A 27,985-nucleotide genomic window follows, 5' to 3' on the forward strand; every position below is an offset into this window, starting at 1 on the left:
CTGCGCCCATTTGGGGCGGGGCCCGCGCCTGCGCGGTAGCGTCTGCGGCGGGGTTGGGGGTAGATTTATATCCGCCCGGTCAGCTGACGATCTGCATTGCAGCCTGCCGAGTGAAGCGGCGCCATGTACGCTCTTGCCCTCCTCGCCAGCCTTCTGGTCACCGGTGAGCTCCGAAGGGTCCTCTGGTCTGGTAGAGAAGGACGCTCTAGCGTCCCCTGGGTCCCGGGAACCCGGCAGTTCTGCCGCACGGGCCTCGCCCTCAGCTTGCTTTCCCGGGAGCGCTTGGCCAGGCCGCGCTGTGCGCAGGCGCAGATCGGAGCTGGTGCCTGAGGGAACCTGTTCCCGATTCTCTGAAAACCCGAGTGGGGACGACTCCCCCGTGAGGGGGAGACGGCGGGTCCCGTGTGTGCAGGCCTTGTGCCTCGCGGGTAACTGCGCTTCTCCCTGGGATGGGGGTTGGGGGAGGTGGGACTCGGTGACCTCTCCCGCTGCTGTGTTGTCCCTGTCCTGGCGTAGATGATAGACATGGCCTGAAGCCCCATCCTGCAGGTCAGGTTGTCCGTGACCTCCGCCCCTGACTGCACCGGTGTAGGAGTTGCAGGAAACGCCTGTGTGTCTGCCAGGGCCGGGGGTGAACTTGGCTTCTGTCTGAACTCGGGAGCGTTGTAGGTCTTGGAGGGAGTTTTGTGATCCTCATTGCGTTGGGACTCTTAATTTTTTACTGTTTGATCTGGCAAAGCCAGTGGCCAGCCTTTATTTTGTAGCAAATGTTTCTAATGATTCCGATGATTTTTAAAAGCACTGCAGGTTGCCAAGGCAGCGCCAGGGGACCCGCTGCATCACTTGGTTCTAGGGGAGACTACCTGGTGTGCTGTGGCTGGTCTTGCCTTAGTCTCATTTCAGTTATGATGGAGCACAGACACTGTGAATCGAGTTTTTTTTTTTTTTTTGGTTTTCGAGACAGGGTTTCTCTGTATAGCCTGGGCTGTCCTGGAACTCACTCTGTAGACCAGGCTGGCCTCGAACTCAGAAATCCGCCTGCCTCTGCCTCCCAAGTGCTGGGATTAAAGGCGTGGGCCACCACCGCCCGGCGTGAATCGAGATTTTAATCCCTATAGAGGGGCACCTCTCAACTCTATATTTTCAGGTCAAAGCCCACCAAAGGAAGTAGGAATCTCTAACTCTCAACTTCAGGGTCTGCTTATTTGTAGTGTAGAAGGGGGCCTCTCTCTAAGTCTGGCTAAGTACCCCAAAGTGGCCTTAAACTCTTTTGTAGCCCATGCTAACCTTGAACTTGCTGTGCCATTGGGACTGACTTTGAACTTGTGATCTTCTGTCTCCTAAGTGGGAATTACAAGTGCTTAAAAGAAAAGTTTTGGTCAGGTTAGGGTATTGAACACCTGTGATCTCAGCTCTTGGAAAGCTGAGGTAGGAGGATCTTGAATTTGAGGTAGCCTGGGCTACACAGAAAAATCTCAAGGCTAGTCTGGACTATGTATTGAGATTTTGTTGCAAGAAAAAATGAAAAGAAATGCCCTGGGTCCTGCTGCCACTGTGTCATACATACATAACTCATGGGTTCTGACTCACCCACACCACCAAAACCAGACTTCTCTTTTCTCTTTCTGTAGTGTGGGGTTCGTTGAACTTGGACCATAACACATGGTAGACGACTATCCTCTATCACGTCACACTATAGCCCTTACCTGTTTCCATGGAAACATTATTTCTAATGCATATATAGTTCATTTGACCACAGTCTGGTTAACTGGGTCCCTTCTTCCTTGAGCGCTTAGGTAGGTGGGAGGGTCCTATGATGGCCTTGGTCTAACTCCAGGCTTGTAGCATCACGCCAAGGTCACTCTGATAACAGAAAGAATGGTAGCTTGTCTTGACTCCACGTTGAGTTGTTGGTGAAGTCTGTGATAACTGGAGCTCACTGTGCTCCCAGGGGATCTTAAGGCTTATGGGCTCCGAGTGGCACTGCTGTTGTTCGAGGTGCCACCCAAACTTGAGAGGAGAGGTTTCATAGCTTGCCTTTTCATGATGTTCTGGGTGCTTAGAATGTTCCAGGTCCCATCCAGTCTTCACAAAATCCTGGAGGTACAGACATTTGTTTTTGATTACTCTTCAGCCCTCCTGTCTGACTGCCTTTCCCACCTAGATAGGAAACAAAGGCATGTCAAAAGAATTAGAAGTCAGTTTAACCTCTTCATAAGGAGTGAGGACAGGTGCCCATTTTCAGGCCCCATGGTAGAGGGTAGAGGGAGAGAGCTGACTCAGGCGGGTTTTCTTTTGATCTCCAGAACACAAGTGCAGATGTTCATGTCCCCTCACCCCCACCCAGTGCACACACACACAGAGACAAACATTAAAATAAATTAAAAAATATATGTATAATATATATATATATATATATATATATATATATATGTTCCAAAAGCCTGTGCTGAATGTTAATTTCGATGCACACACTCTCCAGAGGTGGTAGCAGGCTAACCCGAACCATCACAGGGCATCATTTGCTGCCGTGGCAGCCCCCAACTCCATGCTGTGTCTTGCCTGCTTGCAGGAAACAGCTTTGCTCACCCAGTGTCAGATCTTCGTGCAGTGCCAGGACATGCAGTTGCGGGTTGCTCCAGTGAGAATAAGTAGGTCAGAGTTGGCCAGCTGAGCATAGAGAGGTGGCAAGGTGCTGCCATGGGACAAATGCTCTCACCAAAGCAGAGAAGGCAGTGCTGGTGTCCTTGGGGCCATGGCTAACCTCTGACGAGTGTCTGTGTACTCCGAACTCTGAGGCAGTGTGTTCTCTGAGATGTTTTAGCACGTGACTTTGTAGCCTAGCTTGCTTAAGTTATGAATAGCAACAAGAACCCCCAGTTTGACCTGCCAAGTAAATCCTGTTTAGCAAAAGGTAGTGCTTTTTTTTTTTTTTTCTTAAAGACAGGTTCCTGCTTGTACCCTAGGCAGGCTGGGCTCTAATTTACTGTGCAGCACAGGTTAACCTTGAACACAATCCCCATTTCACATACGGGAGTGCTGGGATTGCAGGTGTGACCCACCCTACCTAGCATCTCAGTTGTGTGGTGGTTTGGGTGTCTGTGCAGCGTGGGGTATGCAGGCCTCTCATAGGCTGGAGGAAGCCATCATGCACACTCCATTATGCTTTTCTGTATTCCCTTGAGACCAGATCTCTCACTGAGCCCGGGGAATAGAGGTCAGTAAGTCCCAGCCATGCTTCTATGTCCACCCCTACAGTGCTAGGCGAGGGTGTGGCCACTCCCTGTTTATGTGGGTGCTGGGAAGCTGAATTCAGGCCTTGGGGCTTGTATAGCCAAACAGCTACCTGCCCAGCCCATCTTGTCAAGTTCCTGAAGTATATTTGACAGGTCGTTCTGAAGTGTGTTGGATTTGAGTTGGATGGAATTGTCTAGGGCAGAGAAGAACCTAGCTTGTGTTTGTTTGTCTATGATGCTGTGAACTCAAGGGCCTTACATGTGCCTGGCAAGCACCCTACGCTCTTAACCCTTCGACTCCCATTTTTTCCTGTGAAACTGGATCATCCAGGTTCTTGGCAGGATCTGAAATGGACAGGAAGAGGAAGGACAGGTTGGTGCTCTATACGATTGGGAACAGTGCCTAATGACAATTCCTGGGAAGTCCCTAAGGCCAGAGCCTGTGCTTGAATAATGGCTGGCTGTTTTTTGAAGCAGGCAGTTGGCATGAGTTCTGGAGTGCTGGCTTCTAGGCTCTAAGCCCTGTTTCCTAGCTGGCCACCGGGCAGTCAGGTAAAGATTTCCCACTATCCCTGTTATTGGGGATTGAACTCAGGGCTTCTTCTACATGTTAATAAGTAAGGCACAACAACAGACCTCTGGATTTTCTGTAAAAGGAACAGATGAGTACCAATTACATGGTGACCTGCTTGCTTTTGCTTTTGGTACCAGGAATTGAATTTAGGACTTTGTGCATAGTAAGCACTGGCTCTCCCACTGAGCCACACCCCTAGCTGAATCTTTTTTTTTTTTTTTTTGGTTTTTCAAGACAGGGTTTCCTCTGTATAGCCTTTGGCTGTCCTGGAACTGTAGACCAGGCTGGCCTTGAACTCAGAAATCCGCCTGCCTCTGCCTCCCAAGTGCTGGGATTAAAGGCGTGCGCCACCACTGCCCAGCCCTAGCTGAATCTTAATATTTATTTATTTATTTATTTATTTTTGAAATGTGGTTCCACTGTTGTCCTGGAATTCACTATGTAGATCAGGCTGGTCATGAACTCACAGAGATCCCCCTGCCTCTGCCTCCTGACTTGTGGGACTGAAGGGGAGTGCTACCATGTGGGGCTCAGGGTCAGCCTTGAACTCAGAGTCTCCTTTTTAGCCTTGATTGCTTGCTGGCTGTACTTCTCCAGTACTGAGACTATGGGTGTGTACTGTACCCTTGTGCCTAGTTCAAATTACACTGTTTTATTTAGTAATGTATTTGAAGGCGGTACTGCTGATTGAAGCCAGGACTTTGTGAATGCACTTTACTATGGAGCTGGATTCCCAGGAGCTTCCTACTTTAAAATGTTGGTGCAGCTGGGTGCAGTCTTGCAGGCTTTCAATCAAAGCACTTGGGAGGCATAGGTAGATGAGTCTCTGAGTTTGAGGGCGGCTTGGTCTATGTAGAAGTCTAGGCAGTCACTCTGCATAGAGAGCTCTTTAATCCCAGCCCTTGGAGCAGAGGGGCAGATTCTTGAGTCCATCCCGGTTTACACAGTGAAAGTATGTTAAAACCAAACCAGTGGTAGGTGTAGTGGTTGGGTGGAGACTTTGGCATTGTAAAAACACTAGTTACTTTATTCATTTTTTTTCCAGACCCAATGAAGGTTCAGAGTAAAGTCCATTGGAGTCTAGGTTTTAAGGCAGGATTTTGCTATCTAGTCTTGACTGGCCTGAAATTTGTTATGAATTTGCAGTCTTTCTGCCTCTGCTTCCCAAGTGGAGATTTGCAGGTGTGCAGAGCCACACCCGACTTTGAGTTTGGTAGTCCAGGTTGGGTATGAGACAGTGGAGCAGAGCTGTATCTCACTGCCAACACTGTGTGGCCTTAGGCCAGGTACTTCACCTCCTGATTTCTTCATACGCCACGAGTGTTCTTGTTACACTCTCACTTCGCTGCCCTGAGGTTTTCATTAATTAGCTTGGCGAAGTACTGTGTCATGATGATATTATCAGATTGTCTCTGTTCTTGTCCCACCAGCAGAAGAAGCATGGTGAGCCTCTGCCCTTGGCTTGGTGATTTTTCTCTGGCCTCTTTCATTTTAAGGGATGCTGTACATTAGCAACAGATTTAAATGACTTGTTGAAAATGTGTTTGCCGGTCATAATTACTGAGTTAGGAAGATAAGTTGTTAGCCAGTCACTACCAGGTTCAACTACCAGGCCAGCCTTAATACCCTCACATCAGTGGACCCTCAACGGCTTTAAGGTATCTAAACACTTGGATCTAAACCTGTTGTCACTGACTGGATCCTGGAATACATCTGTTCAAGTCCCAAGCATGGCTTCCCCGTACACATAGACACATACAGAAAACAGGCTCAAGGACTAACCAGCCTGGACCGATTGTCTCTCCACTCCTATCTCCCCGCCTCAGTAAGCACTCTGCTTGCCTTCCCCCCTCCCCCTTTCCTTTTCAGAATCTCTCACACTTAGTTATACCTGCAGACCCTCCAGAAATGGTAGCACGAGGACTACTCTTGCTTCTTGGTCTTTTTAGACACTTAGAAAAGTGGTAGGAGGATTACACAAACCCTGTGTTATTCAGTGGCCAGGTTGAGAAATAGGTTCCAAGAGCCGGTCTCCTGTCTGTGACTCTGCCTGGCCTGGGTGCTAATTGATCACAGACAACAGTGGCCCCTCAGCCCTGCTTGCTGTCTTCTTTTTTATTTCATTCATAAGACAGTATCCATTCTGGTTGGCTTGTAACTCACTGTGGTGCCCAGATTGGTCTGGAACTATTGGCAATTCTTCTGCCTCAACTGGAATCACTCACTCCTGCTCTCCAATGCTGTTACAAAGACAGTACCTCTGGTTCCTGTAACCCCTCACCTAGCTAAATCTGTGTGCACTGCTTTCATTTTTGGCTTAAGCAACAGGGATAAAGAAGACTATTTGCTTCTCCTCGGAGGAAGAGTCTCTTCCTGGCTTGTAGTTTGCTTTGTCATTACAGGGTAGGCAGACAGGGTGGGCCTTAGGGAAGACACTAACTTATCGACCAGATTCCAGACTTTGCAGGTTTTTACCAGATTACCTAGTAGTCTCATTTCTTGGTTTAGTATTCTTGTCTAGTTGTCATGTTCCCTAGCTATTTAAAAGTGGTTATAGTGTGTGTGTGTGTGTGTGTGTGTGTGTGTGTGTGTGTGTGGTGGTGGTGGTCCTGGTGCTGATGTGCTGGTAAGATGGCTGAGCATGTGAAATTTCTTGCCTCCAAGATTTGAGTCTGATTCCCCAGGACTCACATAGTTGGGGGGCGTGGGGAGAACGGGCTTGTAAGTTGGCTGACCTCCACTTGCACGCATGCATGCACACACATTTTTATAGAGTATGTGTGAGCTTGAGTCCACCCTGCAGCATCTTCCTTCTGTTCTTTAAGTCTGCTGGCACAGAGCTGGAGCTCTGCTCTCCCTGAACTGGCCTCACCTTGCCCTGGAGCCTTTCAGCTTCTTCCTCTGAGCATTACTGGGAAGCTACTCACTGTGTCTACAGCTTACACTGTAGGCTCTGTGCTTGACTCATGTGGTGAAAGGAAATGACTCCTCCTTCAGGTTGTCCTTTGACCTCCAGTGCCTGCTGTGGTGAGAGCCTATGCATGCACAGATAGAGAGATGTGATTGGGGCTAGAGACTTGGCCCAGTGCTTAGGAGCACTGGATGCTTTTGGAGAGGACCAGAGTTTGATCGCCAGTGTCCACATGGCAGCTCACAACTGGCTGGAGCCCTAGTTCCTGGGAACTGGGTACCCTTTCTTGGCCTCCACTGGCACCTCTACTCACACATATAAATAAAATAGTGTCAGATCTCTTTATCCTCAGAGTTTGGGATTGAACCGAGGCTCGCAGAGTAGACCGAGACAGGGTCTTATGTGGTTACTACTGGCCTTGAACCAGTGCCAGTCGTCTTTTTCTAATGTTAGAGTTACAGCTGTTTGCTGCCATATCTGGTCTGTTTGCTTCTCTGTCTTATCCTTCCTGCTAGTCCTGCTGAGCAATCAGTCATCCTACCGCTAGGTTACATTCCCAGTTCTCTTATTTTGAGACAGGGTTTCAATAAGTGTCATCAGCGGGCTTTGAACCATTGTCTTGTAGCCTTGGCAGGCCTTGAATTTGCTGTCTTGCCTCTCCCTCTGTCTCAAATAGCTGGGATTATAGGCCAGCATTCTCATTCTGGGCTCACCAAATCTCTATCAGGATTAGATGTTATGTTCTGATGGTAACATTAACGCGTAGTTTCTGGGAGTTGGCAAATCCAGAATGACTCTCTGGGCTGAGGTGAAATGCTAGTTTTCAGTCATTTGTGATCATGCAGGATGGACGCCCTCTCCAGTGCCTGTGGAAGATCATTTTTCTGTAGGTTGTAGGACCCAGGAAGCGAGGCAGATCTGAAAAGGGAACCAGCTATAATTTGGGGAACTAATTTTCCCCACAGTTCTAGAAATCAGCAGTTCCTTCTCTGGTTCTCAGTTTGGTTTGAGTGGGCGGCACAAGGGGGCTCCAAGCAGACTGCCGTGATGCATGAGAATGTTACCATGAACTCTGCCATTGTCTGTGCTAGTAACAGAAGGAACTTAATTAAAATCCCAGGGAGGAGGAGAGGTTCCCCCTCAGGACCCTTACGCAGGCTCCAGAGAGCTCTTGTTTCATGGATTGTTGCTGTCAGCATTGCTCCCCCGGCCCCTCGTGTGTGCATCAGGGTGTGCACATGTGGCTGTGCCTGTTTGTGGGGACAGAACCCAGCATCTGTGCACACTAGGCAAGCGCATTACCACTGAGCCCTTGTTCTCCTCCCCAAACCACTTGACACCTGGCTGGTGTTATGTTAACACAGCTGCTTCTGTGGTCAGTGGTTGGGCCACATGTCAGATGCTCCTGGAAAGCAGTCGGTGTCTTGAGGAGCTTGGGGTCCTCCTCCTGCACCTCTCTGAGGTCTCTGGGACCTGTCTTTAGGACTGTGTCTTGAACAGCTTCTGGTCAGGGCCTGCAGCCAGAGTATCCAGCCCTTCCCGAGGTGGCTCAAGTGCTTTCTACTCAAGGCAGTGTGGCTTAGTTCTTGTGACAGCAGTGGGAGAGCCAAGTAACCATCTTGAATGCTGGGCCATTCTAGCAGCCAGCCTTAACTTAGGTCAAGAGAGGAGGGCTGAAATGTTAGGTTTCAGTTTTCAAACAAAGGAAGCCCAGAATGACATTGTAGGTGGCACTTGGGTCTGAGGCCTTCACTGTGAGCAGCCACACTGTGAGCAGCCACACTGTGAGCAGCCTCTTGGTGTGTCTGGTGGGTTATCTTCAGAAGTGCCAGGGCTGCATGGTCTGGTGTGCAGGGGTCCATTCTGATGGGGGCTGACTGACTGAGTCTGTTTCCCAACCTGCAACTTGCTGGCCCTGCGGTGGAGCACTGTGATGGATGAGCAGCTCTCCTGAGGTTCCAGAACCATGCCAAGGCTGTAGAACCATGCCAAGGCTGTAGAACCATGCCAAGGCTGTAGAACCATGCTGCCGAGCCTTTGACTCTGACCTGTCACCTTCTCGCCTGGTTGGAGCTTTTCTCAGGACAGGGTATGCTCATGGCCAGAGCATATTGCAATCTTATCTAAATATATAGAAGTTCATTTCATCACCGGATGTGTGGCCATTCGAAAGAAGAGCTTGTCAAGGTCTCTTTCTTTTGAGTTGGGCTCTCAAAATCAGAATGGGCTGCACACAGCTCAGGTTCTGTAAGCAGGACTCTGAGGAGACAAGTTGCAGTGCCAGTGAAGGCATCTGGAAGCCCAGCTGAGTAGAGAGACTGGCACTGCTGTGTATTCATTTCCCTGGAGAAGTTTCTGCAAATGGGACTGAAGTCCACTCTGCCTCTCCTGTTTCTAAGCAACTCTGCTGTTGCCATGGCGATGCATTCCCCAGGCAGCAGACACAGTAAGCTGTGGAATGCAGTTGCTCAGGGAGGCTGAACATTTTTTCTTACTCCTTTGGTAACTAAATTCAGTTGGTATTAGCACAGGTTACATAAAATTGTTAAAGGAAGAGGGGACGAGGATTGCCCAAATACAGAGGCTATCTGTCGAGTAGCGAGCAGGTGCCTGTTCTAGACAGGGTGGTGCCCTCAGTGGGGGCAGGCCTCATATATGATAAAGACTTGTGTGGAGATGTTCTGGTGAACAAACTGATTGATTATGCATGCACATTAGTAGGATGTAGCTTCGACGGCAGAAACCAGGGAGCTAAAATTAGAACTCCTGAAGTCCCATACAGTCTAACAGTCTCTTGGGAGCCTGGTGGTCTAGAGAGTCTGTTTCACGCTTTGCATTCTTTTTTCCTTCATGGTTCAAGAAGGCTGATGAGGTTCCAGCCATGCATCTAAGTTTCATGTAAGATGTAATGAATGGCCTCTCATGAACAGATGAACAGACCCTGTCGCATAGGAGACTGCAAAGAATAGTCTTCTATCCTGCCATCAATATGCTGGGAATAGCTTGTCTTCTTACAGAATAGTAGCTGTTGTAAACAGTTGTAAGGCTTTTTCTGATTTTAAAAGTAACCCAAGGAAAAACAGTTTTTATGTTGAAATGTAAATTCTGGAACATGAGCCTCTCTCCATTTGGGTTCCCGTCCAGGCTCACGGTTTATACTTGGCCAAGTAGATCTCAGAGCTTCCCAGGCACCAGAGGCCCTCATGCTTTCGAGTTTCATCTCCACAGATGGTCTAGAGATGGTTCCTGTTATTGCAGGTGATTAGTGTGAGCAAGCTGTTGTCGGGGTTAGTGTACAGTCGAGCAGGGGTTTCCGTCCTGGATGGTCTCAGGCTGCAGTCCTTGCCCTTCCAGAAAAGGAGAAGCTTCTGTAGTTTGCGGAAATGTTTGTACAATGCTGGGCTGGAGGGGAGGCTTAGCAAGCATGAGGACCTAAGTTTGATCCCTAGAACCTGCAAGCCACCAACTGTGGTGTCAAGTCTTAGCACGGGGAGGCTGAGACAAGGGGATCCTGGAGCTTTCTGGTCAGTCAAGGTAACATGGTAACACGTGAGCCCCAGGTCCTAGTGAGAGAGAGGCCTTGTCTCAAGGTGAATGGCTCCTGAGCAGTGACATTCATGATTGAACTTCACACATACATGCGTGCACACTCGTGACATGCACACACATGTGCGTGTGAAGTTCCAGGTATGTTCCAAACAATGTGTCTGGTGTAGGGAGTTCCTTGAGTGTGATCAGCAGGTAGCCACTGCCCAGTGTTAGCGTCACAATGACACTGTTTGTTTCTTGCTGGGGGGGGGGGGGGTTGTTCTGACTTCTGTGGAAGTTGTTTAGCTCCTGACAGGTGTCCTGGGCTCACTTTCCTTTGCTTGACTCTTGGGGCTTGAGTCAGCCGCTATCAGCCTCTGAGGTTGTTAGGCTACACTTGTTGGCTTACAGATCTCTGTGCTCTCATGATTAAGTATCCAGTTCTAATCTGGAGAATGGGTCACCAGGAGGACTTGCTGCTGCTGTCAGCTGCAGATGACAGTGGCACTCACTCACTGTGTGACTGCACATGTTTTACAGGTGTCAGGTAATGCTTCCAGATCCCTTGAAGCAGGTACTAGTAATAAATACCTTATGTGCAGATTTAAGAGACCAAGGTCTCCGGGGCATGTGACTAGAAGTGAGTTCCACCTAAGTAAGGGCCAGGCTGCTCCAGCCAGGCTGGCTTGGCAAAGGGTGCCAGTTACAGTCCCTGGGAGATGAAGGGTGGTGGTTGCGGTGAGCTCAGGCAGTTGAAGTGTTTGTGTGTGATTAGATCATCTTGATTCTTCAGTCCCCTGACATCAGAAGCTTGGCTTTAAGGCTGCACACACAAGCTTGGAAGAGCAGTCGCTCACTTAAGGCTGTTTGGATAGCGAGTGACAGAGCTAGACTGAGAGGCAGGCAGGTCATGTCTCTTCTGTGTCACGTCTAATTAGACGTTGCCCAGTGTTGGTGATGAAGCTTTAAATCTTTCAAGATGTCTCAAGAGCGCCTGGACCACAGAAGGTTCTGAGCAGTTCTTGCCTCCCAGCCTTCTGTTTTATTTGTGTATGTGTGGGGGAGGGGTTGAGGGCGGGTGGGCAGTAGATGAACTTGTGCCATGCTATGAATGCAGAGGTCAGAGGCAACTTGTGGGGTTTTCCTACCATATGGGTTCCAGGCATTTAACCCAGGCTGCCAGGCTTGCCAGCAAGCACACTTAGCCATCTTATCATCTGGCTGATTCATTTTGTTTTGGAGACAGAATCTTGTTTAGTACCAGCTAGTTTCCATAATCCCCCTGTCTCAGTCTCCCAATTACTGGGCTTTCAGGTATAAACTACTACACCTGACTCCTATGAATGTTGTTTTTTAATAACACTTGTATGTGTAGACATATTCCACAGTGTGTAAGTTGTGAGTCAGGTCTTTCCCCCCCCCACCCCCCCGCCCAGCCCCCTACCCCAACCCCATGGCAGTAAGCACCTTTACCTGCTGAGCCATCTTACTAGCTCTCTGGGAGTGTTTTGAGTCTAGCTTCTGGGGCTGCCATGGAACCTGGCTCCTGACAGCTATTCTTAATACCACATAATTCTGTTGATACCTAGTTTTACTTTAGGTTAGTTTGTTATTACATTGTTTGCCAGGACTGAGGATTGAGCCTGGTTCCCACATGTGCTAGGCAAGTACTCTGCTTGCCGCCGAGCTGTATCGACCTTTGTAGATAGCGTCTGTCTCATCTCACTAAGGCCCTGCCACTGCCTCCCAGTGCTGGGATTAAGGTCTATCACCATGCCCAGCCTTGGTTTTGTGCTCTTCAGACAGGATTTTCTATGAGTACTAGGCTGGCTTTGTACTTACTGCCCAGGCTAGCCCCAGTAGTCCTTCTTCCTTAGACTTCAGTGCAGGAATTACAGGCAAATGTCACCATTGTTATTTATTTAGTCAGGGTTTCACTTGGTAGTCTTGGTTGGCCTGGAACCTTTGTGTGTGTCTATGTGTCTGTGTGTGTCTGTGTGTGTGTCAAGCTGGCCTTGAACTCGCAGAGGCCTTTGTTAAGTCTCATAAGTGCTAGGAGTAAAGCCAAAGCCAGGTATGGTGGCATGCCTCTTCATCTCAGCACTAAGGGCTGAGGACTTGAGTTTGAGGCGACCCTGCGCTGTATGTGGAGGCCTTGTCTTCAGAAGACTGAACGGGGAAGGGAAGACACTGGTCCCCACCCCCAGTGGAGACCCATTGCAGCCTGGGCTTTGATTCTTGGGCCAGGCCCTTGAAGTGTAGAGTTTAACTTGTGTGTGCTGAGTGCTGTTCATATCGACAAGGACATGGATAACAGCAGCTTGAATCAGCCCTGCTAGGAGCTCCGGCAAACAGTCTAAGAGCATCTTAGAGGTCGCTGGCCAACCGCCTGAGAAGGAAGTTGGTTTTAAGGACTGAATGCTGCAGGTTTGGAGGCCAGAATGTTGCAGGTTTGGAGGCCAGAATGTGGCCTGTGAACACAGAACTGGTCAAAAAGTGGCTGGGGGGTCCTTTTTTTTTTTTTTTTTTTTTTTTTTTTTTGGAAAAATTTTTATTTTTGATTACGAGGATTTATGCCTGGGTGCCCATGAGTGTCAGAAGAGTTAGATCTTCCTGAAGTGAGTTATAGGTATTAATTCAGGTCTGCTGCAAGAACAGTGTGTGGTATCAGCCACTGAGCCATCTCTCCAGCACTAGGTAATTTTTTTTTTTTTTTAAGAATTTATTTATTTATTTTGTGTAAGTACACTGTAGCTGTCTTCAGACACCCATATGAGGGCATCAGATCTCATTATGGATGGTTGTGAGCCACCATGTGGTTGCTGGGATTTGAACTCATGACCTCTGGAAGAGCAGTCAGTGCTCTTAACCACTGAGCCATCTCACCAGCACTAGGTAATTATTATCTAGTCGTTGATAAATACCCAGGGCTTGGATGTCAGTGCCTAGCAAGACAACCCAACTCTTTCTTTGGTGTGTCCCTTGCTGGGTTAAGGGTGGCCCTCATAGTTAAACCTTAGCTAGTTGCACAGTGCTCTGGGGCCTAGAAACATCCAGAACAGTTCCACCCCCCTGCCATAGGCAGGACAGCTCCCTTGATGTTTTGAAAACCTCCATACGTGACTCTGAGATATTTCCCTGCTCTCCTATCATGTGGATCCTGGGGGTTCACCTTGGATTGTCAAGCTTTGAGCACCTTCACCCACTGAGCTAACCCCTCCCCCACATTATTTTCCCTTTGAGATAAGAGGCTCACAACTCAGACCATTCTCCTTCCTCCACTTCCCTAATGTATGACTTATAGGCATGCCGCCACAGCTTAGTGTTCCTGTCTCGCTTTCCAGTGGGGTACTCTGCCGCCCGTCTTCCCTTCTCACCGCTGCAGCCTTAGGCCTGTGGTTAAAGTGCAGTTGTGAGCCTCTGTCCTGTGCCCGCAGATCCTTAGCTACTGCTGGCATGTTGCCCATAGGGTGGTGGACCTCTGTCTCAGGGACAACTCACTGGATAGTGTGCTGGGGATTGAATAATAAGTTTGTTACCTGGATCTGTGTCAGGGTTACTTTCAGACCTCAGTCACCAGACCAAAGCAGGCTGACTGAGTGTGATTTCCATGTCAAGTTCCTGGAAGGCAAAACAACCACAGGGTCTGCTGTGGCTTGAGCTTGGGATAGCAGGCTAGGTTCCCGGAAATCTGGTGGCTTTGGTCATTGTAGCAAGTCCCTAGTGAAGATGGAAGTGCTGGGGTTGGAGAGCCCGCTGGCCTTTGGTTCCTCATGTGCCTGTCACTGGGCGCCATTTTTTTTTCCTCACTGGGGATAGCACCAGGCGATGTGGTTTTTGTTTTTGGAACATGGCTCTGTAGCTCATTAGCTCTTAGGAACTTTTGCCAAATGACATCCCCCCCCGCCCCCACTACTCTTTTCAGCCTGGCTTGGCCTCTGGGAAGTTGAGCTTGAGAACAAGATGCCTGTGTGTGTGTGTGTGTGTGTGTGTGTGTGTGTGTGTGTGTGTGTGTGTGTGTGGGTGTGTGTGTGTTGTCCGAGAAGGCTGGAGTGCAGGCACAAGATGCAGGATTGTGTGCCGGTGTCTGAACAGGTACGGGCTGTCAGGCATGTGAGCTGGCTCAGACTCTTCAGAGAACCTCAAAGGAGCTGCAGCAATGCAGCATGCCATTCATTCCCTTAGTCTTCAGGAAGAGCCTGCTCACGGATCCCTGTGTTGGGTACAGGTTTGCAGGATGCAGGCGTGGACTCCCTGGGTGTCCAAGGTGAAGCAATGTGACTGAGGGCCATGGGGCTTGCCTGTTTGATTGAAGCCAAGGGCCTCTTGTTTGCATCAGAGGTTGGTTCAGCATCCTGATACCTGCCAGAGTTTGGTCCTCATGCTATCCCATCTTCAGAGTCTGATAAATTCTCTGTGTAGCCCAGGCTGGCCTCAAACTCACCATCCCCTGCGTCAGCCTCCTGAGTGCTAAGATTCCTACAGTCAGATTTTTGAGGACTCAAAACCTGACAGTGTTTCTAGGAGCTAGGCAGGACACATGCCTCCTGTCAGTCCCATGATTTAGGACAGACTGTACCCGGCCAGCCATTCTGTGATGCAATCTGAAGTTCTTGGGTTAGTGAGGGCCCAGCGATGGCTCAGCCGGCAGGCAGAGCTGACGTACGTCTGTGTATGTATGCACTGGGCGTGTTGGAAAGGACCCCCTCTTCACACACACGGCTCTCCTTTAGCTCTGACCAGCCCCGTCCAAGACCCGAAGACCTGTTCTGGGGGCTCAGCAGTGCTGTGCAGAGATGTGAAGACGGCGGTGGACTGCGGGGCCGTGAAGCACTGCCAGCAGATGGTCTGGAGCAAGCCCACAGTGGTGAGTGCTGCCTCCATGCTGCCCTTTGCAGCCTCCCAGTGTCTGTGAAGAGAGAGCACTTTGTCCTGCTCTCCTTGGAGACAGGAACTTCCCTTGATTGTGCTCTGCTTACCTTTGCCATGCCATAGGCACCTTGTCTCTTGGTGGCCCCACACTCCCCTGTGGGACCTCAGGGTCTATCTCCTGCCCCAGGTGAGGGGCTTCTGGGTTGTGCAGGCACAGGCATACCCAGCATTCATCACTCAGAAAGTCCAGACTCCATCTGCTTACCTTCCCTTGTCCCTCCCAGGCTGACCACTGACTGAGCCTGAGACTGCTAGTTATGCCATTTTAGTCCCAGCTGTAACTGTACTGGGGAAGATGGCTGCCTTCACATTGATGGTGATGAATGGGACATGCTGTGGGGCTCTGAGAAGTGAAGGGAGACAGGTGGACTCCCCACGCATTCTTCTGTGTACCTCAGAGACCAAGCAGAGAATGACAGGGCATTCTAGGACCCACAGGTGGGATGGGCTGAGTTTGACTTAGTGGAGATTTTAGCAAGAGAAGGAAAGTTGATTAAACATGGCCTAATCAATCACTCATTATTCTGCGACCAAAACTTTATAATGTGGGTTCTCAGTTGCTTTCACTTCTGGTTTGAGTATGGCTTTCTCTTAGCAAGTTTCCTGTGCATTGATTGGGGGCTTCAGAAGCTTCTGGGTTAGTAGCTTGGTAGTGGTTAGGACAGTACCGGGGGGGGGGGGGGGGGGCATTACAGGGGCAGTGTCGTTGTGTGAAGTGTCCAGACATACAGAACCTTCTCTGTCATGTTCTTTCCTCTTAGAAATCCCTTCCTTGTGATATATGCATAACTGTTGTCACCGAAGCTGGGAACTTGCTGAAAAATAATGCTACTCAGGTAAGGAGCTGGGGAGGAGAGGGTGGGGCTGTGGTGGAGGCTCTGTGTCTTTAGGGGCTCTGGGCTCTGCGGGTCCAGAGAGGAGTAGTGTTGGCCACACCTCCCCCAGCACTGGGGCTTGGGGTAACTTTGTCAACCCTGGCTTCTGTGTATATGGATGCTGAGGGTACAGACAGGCCTTTTTGATGGTTCCTAGAGTCACTGATGGAGTCACTTTTGCCTTGTGTCCTCTTGCAGGAGGAGATCCTCCATTACCTGGAGAAGACCTGTGAATGGATTCGTGACTCCAGCCTGTCAGCTTCATGCAAGGAGGTGGTTGACTCTTACCTGCCTGTCATCTTGGACATGATTAAGGGGGAGATGGTAGGTGATTGGGGCAGGCCCCTTAAGGCAGCCACTTCTAGGGCCCAGAATGGGAAGTGTGCTTGTGTTCATGGCTTTGGGTTTCTCCTGCAGCTCTTCTTCATAGAGCCTCTTGCACAGAGTAGCTGTAGCGTAGTGAGTTCCTGTCTGTGATTTTCTGGGCAGGGTGCCTTGGACTCCTGACTCCTACATCCTGTTGATAGATAGAAGTGGGTAGCCCTTGTCAGCCCTTATGTCTAGAGCAAGCACATGGCTTCATCTCTGTGAATGCAGAAGTCACGAGTAATCGTGAGATGCAGTGTGGGGTCAGCTCCTGGATACTCATTCAACAAGTATGTACTGTGTCCAAACTGGGTGCCAGGAGCCAGGAGCTGGCAGCGAACCAGGAGCCAGTTCTGTAGAGTTTGAAAGGCCTTCAGGAAGGGGGGGTCCTGAAGAAGCTGGCCAGTGGGACTAAGAGTGCCAAAGATGGAGCCAAGGGTTTGTGAGGAAATTGTGCATGTGACCCACAAAGCCTTCCCATGTGTCCCATGGAAAGACACTCAGGAGGGACAGCACACATTGCTAGGAGGGGTGGTGACAACAGATGCACACTGTGTTCTGAAGAGTAGATGGACTGGCCATACTCAGAGGGACACAGGAGTTGAAGGACTGGGAACGACTCTGGGTCTCTGAGAAATGGGGAGTTGAGTCCACTGAAATGCCAGGAAGCAGGTTGAGCGGGTTAGAATTGAGGTGTCACGAGTGTGAGTCATAGTAAGAGCTGGGGATCTGTGGGCTTCGTGGAAGATGTGTGTGCAGTCGGTGGGGTGCCTTAGCTTGCAGCTTGCGGGTGAGGTGGCCGTTACTCAGTCTCTGACTCCCCCCCTCCCCTCAGTGGCTCATCTTTTTTAAAGAAGAGCTGATGGTGAGACACCGGGGGCTGGGAGGCCTGCAGGTTGGACACCTGGCATGTAACGTCCTAATCTTCCTAGGTACACTGAGCATAGTGGCTGTGCGGGAGGAGCTGACTGAATAGCAGCAGGCTGCTCTGCCTGTGGGCAGGGCTCGCAGCTGTCTCTTTTCCTTTCCAGAGCAACCCTGGCGAAGTGTGCTCTGCGCTCAACCTCTGCCAATCCCTTCAAGAGTACTTGGCCGAGCAAAACCAGAAACAGCTAGAGTCCAACAAGATCCCGGAGGTGGACATGGCCCGTGTGGTTGCCCCCTTCATGTCCAACATCCCTCTCCTGCTGTACCCTCAGGATCACCCTCGCAGTGAGCCCCAACCTGAGGTTAGCTGAAGGCGGGTGGAGTCGGGACGAGCACAGCAGAAGCATCATGGTGCTGGACAGAACACAGGCTCTCCCTTTAGGCCGTGCCCCACAGCCTGCCCCTTCAGTACTTTGACTCTAGTGAATGGCAGTAGGTTAATCCCAGGAGCCTGAGCCTGTCTCTCTTGTGCTGTGGCTGCCTGTGAGATGTGGTGTTCTCTCAGGAGCTTGCTGTCGTTCTTGTAGGCTGATGAGGACGTCTGCCAGGACTGTGTGAAGTTGGTGACCGACATCCAGACTGCTGTGAGGACCAACTCCAGCTTTGTCCAGGGCTTGGTGGACCACGTCAAGGAGGATTGTGACCGCCTAGGGCCAGGCGTGTCTGACATAGTAAGCCTCTAGCACCCCAGGTTTTGGATAGTGTTCTGAGCTTGGGTGGCAGCAGGTAGTTACCTTCCTAGTGGCCCTGAGGAAGGTGCATCAGGGTGTCCCTTTCCGTGGCTGTGTTTAGTGAGACCTAGAACTAGTTTTGGTTAGTTGAATCTGCAGTGGACGAAAGTTACTTTAGTAAAGCTATTTTTTCCTCTGTCACTGTATGCACTAGGTGTGGGCCTGGAGAGATGGCTCAGTGGTTAAGAGCACTGGCCGCTCTTCTTGAGGTCCTGAGTTCAATTCCCAGCAACCACATGGTGGCTCACAACCATCTGTAATGGGATCTGATGTCCTCTTCTGGTGTGTCTGAACACAGTGACTCATATACATTAAATAAATAATACTAAAAAAAAAAAAAAAACAACCAACCAAACACACTAGATGTGTACCATGCACAACAGTGTCCAGCTGTCAGAGGTCAGCCTGTGGGAGTTGGCTGTGGGCCCTTGTGGATAAAACTCAGTTGTCTGGCTCGATGGCATCCTTTCACCATAAGGAAGGGCCGTGGTCTGTGACTGAGGCTCGCAGCTCTCTTTCTCCCAGGAAGTGGGTTGCCTTGACAAGCAGCTTGAAGGACATTTGCTTCTGGGGTCTCAGAACTCACTCAGTGCCGAGAGCCTGGGAATGGCCTTGGAAGATTCCTACAGGTGTCTTGCAGCTGTGTTCTTTAGCTTGCTAATAATGGTCACTCTGTGGCCTTGGGAGGCATTTAGGCTGTCAGACACTGAGGACTGCCAGGTTTCTTGTTCTGACATCTCTACAAAGTTTTTTTTTTTTTTTTAAATAGGGGGTAGAATAACCAAATTGCTATATTATTATCTTAGAAAATCTTGAGGAGACACTTAGATCTATTCTGGGAATTTTTTTTTCCTTGTGAGAGCAGGTCTCTGTATAACCCAGGCTGGCCTCAGCCTCTGGTTGTTGGGATTATAGGCCTGTCCATGTCTGTCTGCAAGTTACCAGTTGCTCTGTTGAAGTGCCAGTTGGGCTGTGGTGAATCAAACCTTTGTCTCTCTGCAGTGCAAGAACTACGTTGACCAGTATTCTGAGGTTGCTGTCCAGATGATGATGCACATGGTAGGTGTGGGAACTTCCACTCAGCATTTGCATTGAACAACTCCATGCTTTGGGATCCCCCCTTTGAGGGCCAGAGTAAACTCTTTGTCCAGCAAACGTCTACTCACGGTCCCAGCCTATCCCCACCCGCAAAGTTTTCCTTAGCTGGTGTGATCCTGGACTGCCCTGGTAGCCTGAGTCTGCTAGTGTGTGCATGCGTGAGCTGGCTATCAGATTGCTAGTGTCTGGCTGAACCCTTGGATCTGTATTGCGCCACTAAGCCCGTGGGAGATTTCAAAGGCAGCCTGTGGTTCTGGGTCAGAAGGAATCAGCTGCAGTTGCTGCTGGGTTCCCTAGCTCCTAAATTGGCATCTGATAATTGGGGTGGGGTGGGGCTCTTTGCCTGTGAGAAGTGGGACACATGGGGCAGGAGGGACAGCTAGACTTGGTAAGTGCTGACTTGGCTGATGTGTCTGGCAGAGCTGAGTGAGTGGGTGAGACGCCCTGGTCTCCACTCTCACGGGCTGTTGTGAGTCCTATTCATGCTTGAACCTGGGCCCTTTCCTGCTTTGTGTATACTTACTGTCCAGCTGCTGGGCTAACCTGATGCCCAAGCGGTCCATCTGGCCAGGTGGCTTGTTTGAGATTATTGCTCATGCCGCAAACATCTAAAGACAGCTTGTAAAGACCTCCATGGTAAAGACACCCTTTGATGTGCAGTGGCCTGGTGAAATGCTTCCTTCAGAATAACTACTCATTTCATTATAATGGGGGAAGTTGTTTTTAAAGTTTTTTTCTTTTCTTTTTTTTTTGGTTTTTCGAGACAGGGTTTCTCTGTATAGCCTTGGCTGTCCTGGAACTCACTCTGTAGACCAGGCTGGCCTCGAACTCAGAAATCCGCCTGCCTCTGCCTTCCAAGTGCTGGGATTAAAGGCGTGCGCCACCACTGCCCGGCTTTAAAGTTTTTTTCTGTATCAATTTATTTGGGGTTTGAAATAGACTGGTGAAATCATTTTATATATGCCATCTTAAAAACATCTTAAAAACATCCCTAAAAACACTTTCCTTTTTTTTTTTTTTTTCTTTTTGGATTTTTGAGACAGGGTTTCCCTGTGTAGCCTTGGCTGTCCTGGAACTCACTCTGTAGACCAGGCTGGCCTCGAACTTAGAAATCCGCCTGTCTCTGCCTCCCAAGTGCTGGGATTAAAGGTGTGCACCACCACTGCTGGGCTTAACACTAGCCTTTTTTTTTTTTTTATAAAAGGGGCGGAATACAATTTAGTTTGCCTTTGACTTTAAAAATATTGGTCTCAGTTTTTCTCACTGGACGTGCCTGCCCTTACTTCCCGAATGCTGGGGTTTAAACGACCACACCCAGCTAGTCATTACTCCTGTATGTGGCTACATATTAAGCCAAAATGCAGATAGAACATAATTCATATGACTTCTTTTATGACGTTTGTAGGTAAGGTAGACTGCCTTTGGGACAACAGCATTCTTTCATCTATCCCTGTTTGTCACTGAGGATAACTGCAGCTGGAATTCCAACCAGAGCCTACACACTCACCTTCCAGGCTGGCAACCGGCCTGAGGCTGTGGGGTTTGCTCTTGTAGCCTTAGAAAGGCCAGAAAGCTGGTGACGAGCTCTAGAGACCCTTCACAAGGACAGCTTCCAGCAGCTACGGTGCATGCCTGTCCCTTCAGGGCTGGACCAGGTCTAGGCCCCGTCCATCCCTCACTGCCAGGCTGCTGCCCTTAAACGTGATGACATCCCTCTGCCAGGTTAACTGCTTGATGGTTGTTTTAATTTCTCTTAACTACTGTGTCCTTTCCTTTCTCTTATTGTCTCCTCCGATTTCCTGTTTTTTTGTTCAACAGCAGGATCAGGTATGTGACAGAATTTGCTTGTGGTAGTGGTCTGTAGTGTCTGCTGCTTCTAGTTGTTGGCTTCTTTTCTCTCTCTCTCTCTCTCTCTCTCTCTCTCTCTCTCTCTCTCTCTCTCTCTCTCTCTCTCTTTCGGTTTTTAGTTTGGTATGGTGAACCCTGACAGGTACCATGAAGGATCTCCCCATACGTCCTTTCCTTCAGGTTGAGCAGTTCAGTTTGTGGGGGCCAGAAGGTGTAGCTACCACATAGCGCATCACCTGTCACCAGGGTGGTGGCGGCAGTACCTTAGCTTCCTGCCCCTAACAGACCACCTTGTGTCTTTCACAGTGGGTGCCGTTGCATGATTTAGTGCTGTTCCCTAACCCTAGTGCTTCTGCATGAACAAACTAGATGCAGGCAGCGGCCTGGCCTACTGGGTGGAGAACCTTGCACAGGGCTGTCGATTGTTGCTTCTGCCCTTTAGAGAATGGGTCTTGGGGCACCTAGAGCCCCAGGGATGGCATGCTGTGGAGATCACTGTTCAGTCCATCCTGGCTGGTCCATTGCCCGTTTGGGTCTGCTCCAGGCTCTTAGATTTGAGTTTTAGATGCTGGAAGGCATTTTGAATCTCATAGGGAAAGACTTAACTGGAAATGTCTGAGTTTTCATTTATGCTGCTTCAGACAGACAGACCCCCTGAATCTTGGCCTCTCCACCCCACCCCACCCCCAAAAAAGGGTTTTGTACCTTTAGTCTCTCTGACCTCGATCTCCAAATCTTAAGATGTGCTAAAGACAGGGAGTTTAGGAACCTGCCCCTGCTCACTGTCCACACTCCCGTTGTCAGCATCTCCACTCCCATCAGCGCTCAGCTGAGGGCTGCTGCACACAGTCACACAGCACACTGCCTCTGTGGATGGGCTTGCTCTTGGCTTTCAGTGTGGTGGTCAGAGTATTCACACTTCTCTCTGGCTTGGTGTCAAGATGGTGAGGGGTGGATCTGCATGAAACCCTTGTGACAAAATGCCTCATCAGTTCCTGGGCTCTCACATGTACTGTGTACAGTTGTGAACACAGAATATGACTTCTCAGAAAAGCGGCCTTTCTTCCCCTTAATGTAGCATTTTAAATGCTACTGTCACTGAAGGGGGGTATGTCCATGTAGTTTTAATTCTGACATAGTCACGTTGGGCTTTCTGTGAGATCATGGGCCATGTAGTTCCCACCCAGAGAGCTTACCTCTGACAGTGAGCTGACATGTAGCCTGGCCATGCTTGGGGTTACAGAAAGTGCTAGAAGACTATCCTCCGGTGATCGGGCAGTAGCAGGGGCTGCCTGAGGAGTGCTTCCTCTAGGTGGAGCTCTTTGCCTTCAATCTGAGAGCTCAGCCAGCCTGACCGGGCTGGGCTTTACAGGAGGCCCCCAGCCCTCTGGTCTGTGTCTAAGGAGGGGTTTGAGGGCAGCGTACACAGGCTGTCTAACAGGATGTGCTTTCTTCAGCAACCCAAGGAAATCTGTGTGCTAGTTGGCTTCTGTGACGAGGTCAAGACAGTGCCAATGAAGACTCTGGTCCCTGCCACCGAGGCCATCAAGAATATCCTCCCTGCCCTGGAACTGACAGACCCCCAAGAGGTACCTTCTGTTGCCGTTCTCTGCTGACTGGAATAGATACCTACCCTACCATGTTGTCACATCCTCTCCGGGCCCTGCCTGCCCTCTGAATGTATTTCAAGTTGAGTGCCCACAATCTAGCTCCTGGCCCCATGCCTTTGGGAAACGCTTATCTTCAGCAGACCCTGCCAGCTGGTGGAGGGACGGCTCCAAGCCGACTACTCCATGTGTGCTTCCTGGGTCTTGTCCCCCAGAGCCACAGCACAAACTGGAGGTTCCCAGAACACATGCTGACACCGGGGCAGAAGCCTCGTGGGGCTTGTTGCCTGTATGGATGTACATAGGCAGTCCTGTGTCCTTAGAGCCATCCTTGGCCAGGGTATACTGTTCTGTCCCATAGTGGAGCTCCACTGAACGTGACTGGGTTGGGTAGTATTCTGGGATGTCCTGTGTTCCTGGGATATAAGTGCCTGCTCGGGACCTGATGCCTCCACACAAAGAAAGCATAGGTGCCTTCTTCTGATTCAAGAATGCCCACAGTGTCTGGCCGTCAGCCATCTTGTTCTGTCTCCCCTGTTCTCAATGTATAGCAGCAGGAAAGGGCGAGGCTTCATGGAGTAAGGGAGTTGTTGGGATCACTGCCTCCTCCCACTCCAGTTGATGGAGAGAAGGCAGAATCATTAGGATTAGGGATTCCAGTCTTTGGAACACACTGCATTTCTAAGGGCCTTCTGGATGGCAGATGGGAGATTGTGGGTACGGAGGGACCTGCCAGTACCACATGACCACATGACGACTTCTAAAAAGGCAGATATCAAATTTGTTCTACACAGCCCGCCGTCTACCTCTCCCATGTGATCAAAGGGTGGCAAAGACATGCAATGCCCAGGGGACAGCTGTTGCAACACTTGATGAAGTGTAGGACTAGGGTGGTTTGGGGTGTATAGGGTCGTAGAAGGTCAAGGAAAGGGGCGGGTTCCCACCATGTAGATAGGGATTGCATCAGGGCAGTGGGGAAGCCATGCTCACCTTGCTTTTAGTAGGCAGTGGCCTTGGGTGGGAGGCTCCTGGCCCTGTCCTTTTTGCTATTCTGTGGTAAGGTCAGGTCCCAGCCTTAAACAGTCTCCTCTTGTCCTTCACAGCTGGATCTGGTCCAGGCCCGCAATGTGATTTTCTGCCAGGCTTGTCAGTTTTTGATGCAGAAGTTGTCTGAACTGATTGTCAACAATGCCTCCGAGGTATGCCACCCCCTTGCATGGGGGTGCCCTGTACTGCAGAGTCAGAAGGTGCCCTGGGAGTCGGCTCCTGGCAACTACACACCCCAGTACCCAGGAGGGAGGGCTGAAGCACCCAACTCTTGACCAGCTCCTGCTGGTGTAGCATCTCTTCCTTCTGTCCAGCTCCAGCCTGATGAGCCTCTCACGTGTTTCAGGAAATCCTAATTAAAGGTTTGAACAAAGCTTGCTCCCTGCTCCCTGCTCCTGCTTCAACCAAGTGCCAGGAGGTGGTGGTAACATTCGGCCCCTCCCTGATGGACATCCTTATGCATGAGGTGAGCCCGAACTTTGTGTGCAGTTTGGTCCACCTCTGTTCTGCCCGCCTGGATGTGGCGGAGACACTTGAGCAGCCTGCATCAGCTGTGGTATCTGCACTGCCCAAAGAGCCTGCACTGTCAAAACAGCCCGAGCTGCCCAAACAGTCTGCATTGCGTGGTAAGTGCAAGACACACTGAGGGAAGGAAGAAGGGGCCACTCTCCGTTAAGGAACACCTTGCCCGGGTTGAGCCCTGTGTCCTCTTTTCTTTAGCCCATGTGCCTCCTCAGAAGAACGGGTTCTGTGAGGTGTGCAAGAAACTGGTCCTCTATTTGGAACATAACCTGGAGAAAAACAGCACCAAGGAGGAGATCCTGGCCGCACTTGAGAAGGGCTGCAGCTTCCTGCCAGACCCTTACCAGAAGGAGGTATGGGCGTGCCAAGTGTACAGGGGACCTCTGCTCTAGGCCTGAGGTTGAGAGTCAGCGAGCACGTGGAGCCATGGAAGGAGAAGGCCCTGGGGTAGTGACGAGCCTCTGGACCCTGGGTTCTGAGATGTCGGGGTCTTTGGTCGAATGTCTAGCTTTGCGGACATAGCCAACACTGTGACCCATGTCCCTTTCCTTGGCAGTGCGATAGCTTTGTGGTTCAGTACGAGCCCTTGCTAATGGAACTCCTCGTGGAAGTGATGGATCCTTCCCTTGTGTGCTCGGTAAGCCTCACCAGATGCCTGGGTCTTGGAGCTGCATGGATGTGCTCTAAGCAGGTGGAGTGGGTGAGGAGCAGAATAGCCAGACCTGCCAGATGCTGGAAGCACTGCAGTCTCAGCTCTGAATGGGCTTAGCAGGGCAGCTCATCTCCATCTCTTGTCATACAGAAAATTGGAGTTTGTCCTTCTGCCTATAAGCTGCTGCTGGGAACCGAGAAGTGTGTCTGGGGCCCTAGTTACTGGTGTCAGAACATGGCGACTGCTGCTCGATGCAATGTGAGTGTCCTGGATGGCTTCTACAGAGTGGCTGGGCATCGCCTGTGGAGCAGGGGAATGATATGTGGGCACACATGTGACATGTTGAGGACAACTTCGGAGCTGGTTCTCTCACAGTGTGGGGTCCTGGACTCAGGGCTTAGGCTTGTGTGGCTTGTGCTGCTTGTCCTTTGAGCCATCTCAGTGTCCCTTAGTGTTTTCTCATCAGCTTCATAGACAACCATCGGGGATTGCACCAACCCTGGGCCCATGGTCCCTGCCTCTGCCAAGTCCTCACGGGCCCCAGGGGACAAGCCTTGAAGCCTTGATTCAAGGGTGCTCCACAGGGTGTGTGTGAGCAGCCCTGGGGGCCAGACTTGCTTTCCCTGATGGGCATTGGGCTTGGCCTGTGGTGCACAAAGCTTTCTCAGTCCTTCTCAGAGTCAGCTGGACACTGCTGGCCTGTCTGCACTGCTACACCCATGGGTAGCATGTGGGCCTGAGGCTGCCCCCTCTTGAGGGCTTGCTCATTGGCTTTGCTGCTGCTGTAAGATTTTTCAGTCAAGCAGCAGGGTCTGGGGGTCTGGAGCCCTGCTGTCCTGCAGGAGTGCTCTTACAGGACAGCAAGGGGCTCTGCCTCTGGTTAAGAGACCTCAAAGCTCTGAGGGCCCAGTTTTAATAGTGCCCTAGGTACTTAGCATTGGTGGCTTCAGCAAAGCCAGGTCACACTTGGCTTGATACTAAGCAAGTGAACCGTGAATGTTTGTCTTGTCTGACCTAACCTGTCTCCCTTTCTCCCCCAGGCTATCGATCATTGCAGACGCCACGTGTGGAACTAGTTTTCCAGCTGCAGAAGTTACCTACTTGTGGGTCTAGGGTAATGAACACATAGATCTATTTGACTTAATAAGTAGGGACCTCTTTGTCCTTCCCCCATCTCCTCTCCCTTACTGTAGCATTTCTGTCACGTAAGAGGTGCTGACAGCCACTTCCGTGTCCCATTTCTGCTCGAAGGATGAGGACACCCAGGCATCAGCTCCCCAGCTGCCTTTTTCACCCACCTGCTGGAGGGGGGTGGTGAGCCAGAGGGCAGGAGCATTTTCTGAGCCCTTTCTTGGTGTGTGGGGGGATCTATGGCCATCTTCTACTGTGAGGGAGCCACCCAACTTCCTTTGGTACCAAGGAGTTAATTTGGATGATTAGAAGCACAAAATGATCAGGCCTTTAGATTGATGGAATGGCCATTGTCATAGCACAGAGATTTCAGAAGCACCTGCAGGTGGCTTGCTTGGGATGTCGCTGTCCCTGGGCCAGCTTTTCATTCTGCTTTCCTGTCTTCCCGTCTGCTTTGTTGGGGTTCTCTTTCCTGTCTTCCCATCTGCTTTGTTGGGGTTCTGTGGGATAGGGTGGGGAGGGGAAACTTCTGAATGTAACTTGCCTGTGCCATGTCTGGTCACGTGGGCCTAGTCTTTTGTGTGTGAGGCCCATGAACAGTGGCCGCTGCCTGGCTGTTTGGGGTCTTGCACGCCTTTCCTACCTATAGCTCTTGTTGAACTGCCTGTTCACTCATGGGTGAAGCGTCTGCCTGGCAGTGGGCAATGAACTGAGGGGTCTCTGTGTAGAGTAAGAATCACCGATTGTCCCTGGTGAGGAGCTGAAGTTCCCGTGCCTCCTGTTGCCTGGAGACTGTAGGCAGGATGGGCATGTGCAGTTAAATGGACCTAGATTTTGTTTTACACTAAAGTTTCTGTGACTTAATAAAGTTCTGTTAACCAGATCTGGGCTTGTGTTTCTTTGATACTTCAGCCAGAAGAGAGTGGGGTTCTGGGTCCACTTCCCCTTCAGCTCCTAGCAGCCCCCTCCTGACTGAGAGGCTTCCTCCCATCCCCCAGGACCTTCATATGGCACCAAGTCAGGGTATTGCTGGTTCCATGTGAGTTGCTTTTCTTTTTAAACAGAGCATTCCAGAAACTCACTGAGTATCAGTTAAACAGAACCTGGAGGAAATCCTGAGGGAGTAACTTACTTTAGAAAAGGGATACACACAAACACTCTACATTCAAAACCCACGGGACATCAGTCATGTCCAGCAACTGGGCACCTCAAGACGACAAGGGGAGATGGGATGGGTGCTTGGTTGCCTCATCCACTTGTGTGTGTGCAGGGGCAGGGAGCCACCCATGTCCAGCAGGCAGAAGTACAGTGTGGCTTGAACTGAGGCAGGGGTGGGCCAGCTGGGTTGTCAGTTCTGTGCTGGACCCTCTGCTCCTTGGAGGCATCAGGAAGAGCCAAGCTGGTCCTCAGTCTCTGGGCTCCCCAGAGATCTTCCTTACCGTGTCCTTAGACACTTAGCATTTTTAAAGTTTTCTTAAAAAAATAACCAATTTTATGAAGCTAGAGATCAGATAGATGCTGGATCAGTTTCTGGCAGGAGGTAAATCTGAGCAGCTGTGCAGGCTGCTAGGGCCAGCCCAGGGTCACTCAGAAAGGCTGCACTGGGCAAGGGCCGGCCATGCTCCTGTCTTGGAGGGTAGTGGGCAGGCTGCTCTGCAGCAAGGCTTGCCATCACAGCTCCGTGATTTCCAGGGGGCTCTCCATGATGACATCTCGCAACTTATGCAGAGGGGTGGACTTGGCCGACTCTGTGCGGGCATTGCGCTCAAAGGCAGTGGCCTCAGAGGCTGTCAGAGTCTCCAGTGAGCGGTCCAGCCCCTTCTGGTCATCCTCTGGCAAGCTGTTGAGATCAGTGGCCAGCAGTGTGCCCGTGCTGCCATGAACCATGTGGATTCCATCTTGCCCCTTGAGCTCCATGGGTGGCTTGTGTCGGAAACGGAGGCTGCCCTGGCCTGGGCTGTGGTCCCCAGGCTCCTCTTCCAAGTCAGTGTGGATCAGCT

The 27,985-nt window shown here is 50.5% G+C and overlaps 2 protein-coding genes across 4 annotated transcripts in view; one reads left to right on the top strand and one right to left on the bottom strand.

The window, feature by feature from the left end:
* Positions 1 to 26,868, top strand: Psap (prosaposin). The gene is made up of 14 exons (XM_034524165.2): positions 1 to 163; positions 14,983 to 15,116; positions 15,943 to 16,017; positions 16,255 to 16,380; positions 17,454 to 17,651; positions 17,877 to 18,020; positions 19,083 to 19,139; positions 22,484 to 22,615; positions 23,737 to 23,832; positions 24,027 to 24,306; positions 24,401 to 24,555; positions 24,759 to 24,839; positions 25,005 to 25,112; positions 25,895 to 26,868. Exons 1-14 carry the CDS (start codon positions 124 to 126, stop codon positions 25,928 to 25,930), a joined length of 1,662 nt encoding a protein of 553 aa, XP_034380056.1. The 5' UTR covers positions 1 to 123; the 3' UTR covers positions 25,931 to 26,868.
* Cdh23 (cadherin related 23) overlaps positions 26,575 to 27,985 on the bottom strand; it is a 382,247-nt gene continuing 380,836 nt past the window's right edge. For all 3 annotated transcript variants that reach the window (XM_034524155.2, XM_076917168.1, XM_034524162.2), the window contains one exon: positions 26,575 to 27,983. In XM_034524155.2, the coding sequence (XP_034380046.1) occupies positions 27,657 to 27,983 (327 nt within the window). In that variant the 3' untranslated portion in view covers positions 26,575 to 27,656. The remainder of the gene's footprint in view (positions 27,984 to 27,985) is intronic.

Source organism: Arvicanthis niloticus, chromosome 20 (genome assembly GCF_011762505.2).
Source record: "Arvicanthis niloticus isolate mArvNil1 chromosome 20, mArvNil1.pat.X, whole genome shotgun sequence".
Lineage (NCBI taxonomy): Eukaryota > Metazoa > Chordata > Mammalia > Rodentia > Muridae > Arvicanthis > Arvicanthis niloticus.

Coding starts and splice junctions, on each gene's coding strand:
- Psap (XM_034524165.2), top strand. CDS start 124: ATGTACGCTCTTGCCCTCCTCGCCAGCCTTCTGGTCACCG. Junction 15,117..15,942: donor TCTGGAGCAAGCCCACAGTG/GTGAGTGCTGCC, acceptor CTTTCCTCTTAG/AAATCCCTTCCTTGTGATAT. Junction 24,840..25,004: donor ATCCTTCCCTTGTGTGCTCG/GTAAGCCTCACC, acceptor CTTGTCATACAG/AAAATTGGAGTTTGTCCTTC.